The following is a 10,156-nucleotide window of genomic DNA, read 5'->3' on the forward strand; positions in this document are numbered from 1 at the left end:
AACATCACAAGTATTAGAATTTCATGAGTTTCATGACACCCGAGGCTCAGCCACACTGCTGAGAAAGACGACTGTAGTGTCTTTGGGTAAGAATAAATAAGCAATTTAGCAGTTTTCCCTGGTCAGGGGGCTGATATCTGCCAGCAGGAAGACAGACACAAACTAGTTAACAAATCAAATCTCCCTTGACAGACAACTTCCAGACAACCTACCTGTCTCTGAAAGTTGAGCAGTCTTAGTGCTTTCAGTTCAATGGTAGCTTTGGTTCTCAGGTCACCAGCCAGGGACCCAGGAAGGTTTTCTAGCTCTTGGATTCTGTGAGCAATACGAGCTTGCAGTCTGCAGAGGAAAGAAACAGGATTTCATGGTAGGCAAAACCCAGCAAAATGAGTRTCTAAGTATCTACTTATACTCCTATACTCCTTATAGCTGACAGGAAGCTACCAAATACAACCCCAACTTTTCAAGTCCTTTCTCAAGATGGAGGTCCTTGGCAGTCCAACACTGCTGGATACCCATTTGGTATCCAGATTATAAATTCGCTTAGCAGAGGGACTCTTCTCTAGCAGACAGACACCTACATTCTCTAATAGACAATCCCTAGAAAGTGGGAGAGACAAGACTGTCAGAGATGCCCTGAAAAGCTCCCAGGAAGTTCCACCCGTTTCTCTCCAGAACTCCTTATGTCACACATTAATGAGATGTAAAATAGGACAGGGAATCATCGTTTTCCTCAAGAGGATGAAAAGTACCAGTGGGCTGAAGAAGGTGAAGAAAGAGCCTCTCCAGACCTCATAATCCAAAACAAGATGACTTGACCCTTACCTGTATTCCCTCTCCTGCAGGATTTCCACCGGGTCAAGCCCTCTCGGTTTCTGGATGGGCGTGATACGGTTCTGCTTCTGGTGCAGCTGTACCATGGGGGCTGGCTGAGCCGGCTGCCCGGGTGACTGGGTTTGGGGTGGCATCACAGGAGATGCTGCAGGAGGTACCGCCGGAGGTGCTGGTGAGGGACGGCCGGTTGGCTGGGGAGGAATTAGTTTCTGAGGTGTGCTAGTGGGGGCTGCAGCATTTGCCATTGGTCCTGTTTGAAAACAAACCAGAGCAATACCATTATTCTCCTTTTCCCTCCAAGGGTAAAAGGCACCTGTCTCCCACGAAAGTGGCTGGCAAAAAYTCCTGAACCTTTTCTGTGTCACTTCCCATCTTTTGAAAAGGAAAGCAATTCTGTGTCCACAAACCCTGACTTCTCAACAATCTTGGCTACATTTTCTCTCACCTGAAGCCACCAACCATCTGCCAAACCATAAATTTAGCAGCGCACAAATCCAATAGCCTTTCTACCCAGACTAAGCTCTTAAACTTTGGACAGCTGCCTCATAAAGTACATAGAAGTTTTTATATAAAGTCCCATAAAGTTCAGGCAAAAGAATATGTAAATCAACCCAGCTCTTCAGAGAGCTTAGTCACTGTTTATAGGATATTAACTAAGAATTTCCAAGTTCCTCAGACAGCAGTGCCACGCTGTTCCCATGCTGCAGACGTGGCCAAGCAGAACTTGCTGCATCTCGTGCCAGTAGCACAGAGCATCACTGGCAGGCTGTCTCCTTCAGCGTGTCACCTCGTTAAGTGCCAGCACAGAACAGGCTCTTAATTCTGAGTCACTGTGTAGAGGGGAAACATCAGGCAGGTCTGCTATGAACGAGCCTGGGGTCTTACCTTCAGGCCAGGGCTTGGGGGGGCCGCCGGGGGGCTGCCCAGGCATTCCTGGGGGAACTCCTGAGGGTCCAGGAGGGGGCATGTTAGGCCCTCCTATACCTGTAGGAGGGCCAACAAACGCAGAAAGGGAAAAAGAAAAAAACAAACACACAGTAAGATATTTTGTGGATTAAAATTACAACCGCTTAATCTTTGCATGCAGCTACCAAGAGCAAAGTTTATCCTTCTGCTTATGGATAGTCAGAGCATGACCAGCGCATGGGTCTTTTCAGGAGCATATAAAATGCCAGGTGTGCCTGTCGCTGCTGGTTACAGGCAGTGCTGGAGGGATGAATCAGCCCACCTACATYCTGAATTGCCTGGAGGAGTCTCTCCGCCTCGCTCCTTTCACATCAGCCGGCCCAGATTCAGCCTCCCCCCSCCCAAAGTCCCTGCCCCCAGGAAGCTGATCACCGCAAATCAGATAGGCTAAAACATGCACAAACAGAAGACTAAAACTGGGCAACACCAGCACAGCTTCAAAGGAGGATGAAAGCAAAAGCAGTGGCGAGGGCCCAAGCCGTGCTAGACAGCAAWAATGAGCCTGTGCGTGCCTGATATGAGACGCAGCATCCTTCCATCCATCCACCCCGTGTGTCACTCCCACCCGGCACCTGCACAGAGCTTGCAGCAGGCAGGCAGCGCTCACCATGAGGTCTGTTATAGTTTGGAGGTGTTGGTCCTGGTCCAGGCCCTTGCACTGGTCCTTGCACTGGTCCTGTCCCAGATACAGAGGGTGGAGGTAGTGTTGGCATTTGCTGCTGCATTCCAGGCATTGGTCTTTTTCCCTGCACTGCCATTTGAAGATGATCAGGTAGAGGCTGGCCTCTGGCAAGCATCTTGTAGGCCATGATCTGAGCTCTTAACTGGTGCAGCTGGTTCTGGTTAAAAGGGGTCGGACCCCGATTCTGYTGCCCTAACGCTTGCGGGTCCGTGCCGTCTAATGGGACGCCTCCAGGACCAGAGGACATCTGAGGGCCAGAGGACGGACCGTTAGCTGGGACTGGGCTTGATGCATGCTCAGAGCCACCAAGTGGAGAAGGGTAACCTGCAAGGAGAGGTCTGGTTATACAGGAGCAGGCTGCAAATTGCTCATAACAAAATGGATGAGAAGGCTAATCAAGAAAAAAAAAAGGTACAGAATACATCTTCCTCCCCAGTCTAGCCTGCATACTCAGGGAAAGAAATAGTGCTAAATTCTTCCMAAATCAAAAGATTTAAAGCAAGCAAAAAGGTTTACTGTGCCCTCAGAGAGAGRGCACTGCTCGTCCTCACTGCAGCTGTGAGTCCTTTACCCAAATCGGGAGCCACAGTACTCGGCAGCACAGGTTGTGGGATCTGACCAGCTGCACGAGCACCGGGCGCTCAGACAGGCTGACGTGCCCCGTACCATGCTGCACCGCACAGCGGCCCGCTTCAGCGCGGGAGGAAATCGGGCCGTGAAGAGGAGCAGACGGCCCTCCACAAAGTTTGCAGCTCRCATGAGATTCGTCTGCGCTCGCTCTTACGACAGGCGCTATCCTGAGAGACGCCCGACGAAAGCATCGGTGGACGAGAGAAGCAGAGAGCCACCGATGCTCTGCGGATCTCCGGACTGATCTGCAGTCCTGACCCCACCGAAGAAGGAAGGTTCTCTAAAGAAAGAAACCTTGAGAGTGTTGATCCATGGGGCTTGGAGGAGGACCCATTCCTGCGTGCCCACCAGGCCTCATCCCCATCCCTTTCATCTGGCTGTAACGAGGATCGTCGGTTAGTCCCTTCTCATGCATGGAATCCATGGGCTGCAAGAGAAAAAGCGACATCCTGAAACCTGCTCAAAAGCAGCAATCACCAAATATTTGGCTACACCAGCTCCTGGGGACGGAGACTGATGCAACAGAACACAGGCAGCTGCTGCGTTGAGAGATGTAGTTTGTAGGTAGGTTAGCAGAGCTCCAAACRCATTAACAATTCACCATTTGCAGCACGCTGATCCAGATGCTACCAACGTCCTCAAAATGAAAATCTATTTGCAGGCAAAGCACTGTGTGCCATACGAACAAGCGACATTAACCGGGTTGTGAGGAGAGGACGCCACACAAGGGTACATTTAAAAGAAACTTGAAATTGCTTAAATATTTTCCTGTTTCTTCTTCTAGGTCTTTGAGCTTATGACACTGGAGATGATCAAAAAAACCAGAAGACTTCTGAGAACTGCTTAGGAAAAGGAATTTTAGTCAGACAACTTTTTTTTTTTTTTTTTTTAAGAAGTCCAAACACTTTGATGGTGGAAAAGCAAAAGAGAAAGGAAGGCTTGTTTATTTGCTCATTTAACTCCAAATTCCCAACGAGCCCTTGCAAGGAGAGATATCTTTGTCAGAAGTTTCACATTCCTTTATTCCATATTTAGAATATAAAATTCTCAGCCTGCACTTGAAATCTAAGTTTTCAGCACGCTTAAGAGATCAAGGACAGCACTGACATTTGAGGAAATCAAAACGCATAAATTCAATTCTAATGCAATTTCTCAGGCTTTCTGTATCTTTCAGCAAGAGAAATCGTAAGCTTCAAAAGTTTTCCCCAAAATCTAAGAGGTTTTTATTCGTCCTATTAAAATAGAAGCTACTTCTGCAGTTTGACCGACCAGAAATCTCCTCCTACCTACACACGTTACCTTGTGCATCTGATGCATGTTGTCCTGAGCGTAGCCCCCAGGCCCCTGAGGCGGCAGCGGGTGTCCTGCTGAAGGCGGTCCAGGGCTGGGTCCCATCATACTATGCGCAGAGCCAGGAGACGGTCCCGGACTGGGGCCCAACATCGCGCYGGGAGACGGGCCGGGCCCTGGAGAAGGCCCGGGGCGAGGCGTTCCTCCCATCGGAGGATCTGGCGTAGACATCTTCAAAGCAGTTGCTCCGGGGAGTATCCTGTTGCGAGAGAGCTGCCTCAGGTCGAGCTCTCGCAGCTCTTCGAAGACGGCGGAGCCGCTCCACGCCTTCCAAGAGGGGCGAGGGCCTCAGCAAACGCCCCGCTCGCCCACCCGGGAGCGAAACGGGGCACGGGGCGAAGGCAGAGAGGGGAGAGCCCCGGACCGGCCACGGGCAGCTCCTCTAGCGCACGACCGAAGCGCCCGGAGACGAGGCCGGACACCTTGCTAACGCAACACCCGCACGAGAGCGCGTTAACGATTTCGGAGCACTACAAAAAGTCACGGGAATTGAGYGGCTGCTGCAGGGATTAGGGGCTGTTCGGGGTTAAGGGCAGGAAAGCCGCCCAGAGCTGCATCCTCCCCGGCGCGGTCCTGACTGGTTTTTAACGCCCCAAGCTTTCACCTCTTCGCRAAGACGACATTCGGGCGGCTTTCARATCCCGCCGTCAGGGAGCCTCTCCTCGCAGGCATGCAAAATTCCCTCTCGTTAATGCTAAGTATGCTTAACAGCAGCACTGCCAGTAACTCTACCGCCTCTCTGTCACATTAACGTGCAAGAAACCCGCTTTCAAATCAATCCTCCCTGCAATGGAAGTGCTTAGTACGCCTGGCATCTATGCCTATCTGCATCACGAGCAGAAAATACACTGCTATCCAGGCCACATTAAAAGTTTTTCCAGTTTAACCAACCACGCAATTTTACACCAATCTAGATATCCAGGAGCAATTTTTTGTGTGGAGACTGAATCAGTTTAAAATTGGCTTACATTTGCYTAGCTTCCATCAAAAGATAATATCAGAGATTCAGGTTAAACCAATATACTCAACTCTGAACAGACCTGAGAACATCTAAATTAGAGATGCAAAGGCTAAACTATAGTTTTCAGAAACTTATTTAATTAAAACAGGCAGCTTGCGTGTGTGKAAATGTGTCATTATTACGTTGCTCCCTCCACAAGTAATGTGTTTCAGGTGAAACTAGAATTTCTGGTTAATTTTAGCTAATACAGACCTACACTAGCACAATATAGCTAATAAAAAAAAATAGTTCCCATTTCAGGTTTTGAAGAAGCTCCACCAGAATATGAGGAAAAACTTTACTGTGAAGGTGACAGAGCACTGGAACAGGTTGCCCAGGGAGGTTATAGAGCCTCCTTCCCTGGAGATACTCAAACCTGCCCGGACGCGATCCTGCGCAACGTGCTGTAGGTGACTCCGCTGGAGCAGGGCAGTTGGACTAGCTGATCTCCAGAGGTCCCTTCCGACCTCAACCCTTCTGCGAAACGTATCTGCCGTGGCAGCAAACAAGCTGGAAACGCGGAGATGGTYGGGTTCGTCCTCCAGTCCGGGAACTGGATCAACTCCACCGCTCCGGACAGCGTTTATGGCTAACGCCAACCGAAAAACGCTGTTATCACAAGCATACACTGCCCAAACCTGAACCAGAAAACCCCGGCGACGAGCGTGCCCGCCTCAGAGGCTGGACTTCCAGCGCCAGGGTGCAGCACCACGCAGCGAGGCCTGGGCTGCAACTACATTGACGGAAAAATGTAATTCTCGCTGTAGGAAACCATACTTCCACGACGGAGAGGGGATAATCCAAACTAAAAAATGAACTAACTGGCTGACTAGTGACTTTAGGTGGGTTTTTTCCCCCTCCTCCTTTAAAAGGAGTCTTTCTGAAAGAACACAATGGGCAGATTTTCACTTCATCAGGTTTGATCTAGAAGTACGTCTCGTTTTGATAAATAATTACAATTAACATTTAATAGCACTTAGCATGCTAAAGTAAAACAGTGAAATACTAGCTAAGAATAAACCCTGGAAAGCCCTGGCAAGGCTTTTAGAAATTTTAGGGTTGCTGAAACAGAAATTATTTTTATTTCAAAATACGGTGAAAAGTGGAAATGTGTATGTATATTTTTTAAGATTCCAAATGGTAAAGTGAACATAATGCCCAGTTAATGCATGAGAACACTTATTGTATTCAGTTTTGACCACGCTTCTTTGCTCAGAGCCCCATTAGAATGAGTTACAGAGACAAAAATCTGTAGCATCACTGCGTTTTTGCTTAAAAATGCAGTCGCACCACGGCCTCCACAGGATATAAAATCCCCATTTGCTGCCATAACCAGATTAAGTAAAAGAGACTCACTGGCTTGTGAGGCAGGTAATATAAATTAAACTCCAGATATAAAACAAGGATGCAGTGTTATCAATTCCAAAGCTTCAGAATCCCTGAGCAGCGAGTCTGGGGAGACCGCGCACGCTCCCAGCCCGAATCCGCTCCCTCAGAACTGTCAAGCTACATTGGAGCAGGTAAATGTTTACAACCAGCTGCCACCTGGGAAACCAAATCCATTTCTGGATTTCATGCTCYGACACATATTGCAGCTGTGAGAGCAACGAGGCACCATAAGTGGGAACTGAAGGAAGAGAATACAAAATTGTTCTCCGATGTACCAAGGAGGAGTGCTCAGGGCTTTAAATACCATCCTGGGCTGGCACAGGAGGCTCTCAAATGTAACGTATTAGGCATGCTCTTACAGCAAGAGTGGTGCTCAGTTCCTTCTTTCCTTTTACTTCGCAGAGCTCGATTCTGGAGAAATCTTAGGCTCCTTGCTTTAGAGGAAAGGAACCATGAGGCTGATGCTTGACTTTTATGGTCAAAGAACYGACAGAACGGTGAAAAGCCGCTATTTTATACCCTCCTCTGGAACAGACAGCCCTGCTTTTCAAAGGCTAGGTAATAACACAACAACTCCAGTTAAGATCCAGCATTAGTATCTTCCTTAGTATTTCCTCCTTTTTTATATCTTCAATGGAAATACTATGACACAAATTGAGGACATTCCTCATGAATTGAAAAGATTAAGAGGTGATTGGTTTTGGCTATCAAGTGCATCCTGAACAATCACGATTAATTAYGCTCCTTTTAGCAGCTGAAGCTCAGGATGAGATCTAGTGTGTGCAGAGTAGCAAGTTTCTTGCCTCAGGGGCAGCCATCCTTCTGGATCTTCCATCAGTCAGGACACTGGGCTGGATGAAATTTCACTCTGATTTGTTCTAGCAGCTTGTGGTTGCCTGCGTGTTTATTTATAATTTCCTTATGTGGTATTTTGTAAACACATAGGAGGAAGTAGTGCATTCCCTCAAATACAAAGTGATGGGGGAAAAAAAAAACATGTCTTATAGACTAAATGAATCCTTGTATTAATACATGTTCATGAGAAAGGAGAATTCATGCACTACGATGTTTCCACTCAGAAGGGTGGAGTATCTGTTAGAAYGCAGAATGAAAGCATGTCTAATCCCTTCACTTTCCACTGATCCTGCTAGGAAGCCCTCAAGCCTGTCTGGCACCGTAACAATTCCAAGAGAACAGATCTCCTAATTTTAAGGAGCTGTAGAAAATAACATGGGAAGCTGCCTCCAAATTTTGTGCCGGATGTTTCTGTCTTAAAGACAGACTTGAGAAAAACTGTAGCGATTCCCAACATGAAAAGCAAYGTGTTCAGGCACAGTCATCAGTGGGGGCAAACTTACCAGGACTATAGATAAGCACACGAGACAGTCAGTGCCACCCAATGTGACTGTCCTATGTTCATGCAGTTTGTATTTCAGCTAGGCAGAAAATGTTCTCACATGTGAATCTGTAGAACAGAAATGATGGGTAAACCAGGCACTTTGCTTCCCCGCAAGGTTCTCCTTCTGCACCAGCCTTAATCTATTAAAACATCTATTCAGTGTTTTTAAAAAAAGCTGTACACCCATTTCTGTTCTATGGGTGTCTTGTAGGAGAGCTGTCAAAGAATGCAGACATGTTGCTTACCTTAAAAAAAAAAAGGCTCTTCAGGCTCAGCATTTCCCAACTGAAAAGAAGGCTAATGTTAAATAATCATGTCACTGAGGACATTTCTTGAATCCTCTGATTGCTAYCTCTCTTAGAGTGGGAACAGTAATAGCATTTTAAGTCTGGATTCCAGCTGAATGTTTCAGGGCTTACACATCTGCATAAAAAGTCAAGTCACTGGAACAGAAAAACYGTGTTTTACCAGTTGCATCCATTTTCACTCATTTTTGCAGTTAAAAGATGACACAGTGCTTGCAGCTGCCTATTTCTACCTCAGCTACAGTCCTGCCAATAACCAGTTACTGTGAAACTTCTCTTTTACAGTTTCAGTTTCATATTTTCAGAGTTAAGTGACTTGGGTTGAGCAGCAAGCCTGCTCACAGAAAGCCAGAAAGTTACAATTTGTTATGAGTTTGTCTTAAGACAGAACCCAGGTATTTACATCCAAGCTAACTTCTTTGTATCTAAGCTAATTTCTTTCTAGTCACATGTCCTTCCAGCCCTTCAGAGCCCTTTTTTCCCTACTTTCAGGGGAAGGGAAAAAAAAAGAAAAAGGCAACAACAACCACCATACAAAAGCTGTTTCCTTCTCCTCTCTTTAGAGTTAATGAATGAAGAGTATTTAACAATTTATTCTGACAAGAACAGAAGGACACTACCCACTTACCTACAGAGCACTGAGCCCTATCCAAGCAGGAGCCGCGTGGCTTGCAGCTGCTGACCTACAAAACTGCAACTCACAAACGGCAAAGGAGATTTATTTAGGGGTGTATTTTTACTGTCACAGGTTATGTATTACATCCTCTAGCTGTTAATAGATAACACGATATTCCAGCTGCACAAACTAGGGTTTCAAACACTTTCAAGGACAAACTACTGTTTTGAGAACAAAACTAAAATAAATACTGTACTTCAAGGAACATTACAGAATTTTGAAGTACTCTTTCATTACAAATTGAGCATGCTTACTGGAACCAAACTGCAGGTTTGTCCTTCTCAGGTGCCACCCAGCTGGTGTCACTGAAGAATCAGGACTGGGCCAATGCAAACATTATCTGTTCATTGTGGTAATATGGATTTTTTACTTATTTCTAATGGCTAGAATTAAGAGATATTTGACTTCCTAATGTCACCTAGGTGGACATTTCTGATCAGTGCCATAAAACGTAGCTTAGGCAGCATCAAGTATTCTTCCTGGTACAGAGATGATGAAACAAGGAACCTAGCAATCTGGAACATACCTATTGACATTGAGGTCTCCAATATCTCACAGCACAGTGACAGCGTGGCGATGAGGGGCAGTTGAGGTCTCAGGATTACAAATTTTTAATGTAGTGCTGCAGAGAGAAAAATGACAATTAGTAAATAAGTTCCCTTTATTCAACCCATATTTCTACTGGTGTGGTGGACCAACAACGGGGGCATCCCATYCCACTCAGGGTCCCACTGCAAGGACCAGAGCATTTTGCTGACCCTCTGAAGAGAATCAGATGCRCAGGTGGGTGAGCAAGTAGTAACAGCACGTAAACTCGTCACCTACTAAAGGTACAAACAAATTCTGAATGGTAACCACCAATGCTATGGTGTTTTGGAAATTTACTTACAGGCAGGTTAATACCTCGCACAAAGGTGCTGGAGCT

At 46.6% G+C, this 10,156-nt stretch overlaps 1 protein-coding gene across 8 annotated transcripts in view; it reads right to left on the bottom strand.

Annotated features, from left to right (window-relative positions):
* The window catches only part of SMARCA4 (SWI/SNF related BAF chromatin remodeling complex subunit ATPase 4), a 30,821-nt gene extending 20,957 nt beyond the window's left edge, over window positions 1-9,864 (bottom strand). For all 8 annotated transcript variants that reach the window (XM_085320444.1, XM_085320443.1, XM_085320442.1 and 5 more), the window contains exons 1-7: window positions 9,758-9,864; window positions 4,412-4,661; window positions 3,407-3,539; window positions 2,408-2,806; window positions 1,720-1,818; window positions 826-1,084; window positions 213-339 (exon numbers count right to left, since the gene is read on the bottom strand). In XM_085320444.1, the coding sequence (XP_085176570.1) occupies window positions 213-339; window positions 826-1,084; window positions 1,720-1,818; window positions 2,408-2,806; window positions 3,407-3,539; window positions 4,412-4,633 (1,239 nt within the window). In that variant the 5' untranslated portion in view covers window positions 4,634-4,661; window positions 9,758-9,864. The remainder of the gene's footprint in view (window positions 1-212; window positions 340-825; window positions 1,085-1,719; window positions 1,819-2,407; window positions 2,807-3,406; window positions 3,540-4,411; window positions 4,662-9,757) is intronic.
* Window positions 9,865-10,156: the final 292 nt, after the last annotated feature.

Source organism: Rhea americana, unplaced genomic scaffold, assembly GCF_003343005.1.
Source record: "Rhea americana isolate MKP2758 unplaced genomic scaffold, rheAme1 scaffold_637, whole genome shotgun sequence".
Taxonomy (NCBI): Eukaryota; Metazoa; Chordata; class Aves; order Rheiformes; family Rheidae; genus Rhea; species Rhea americana.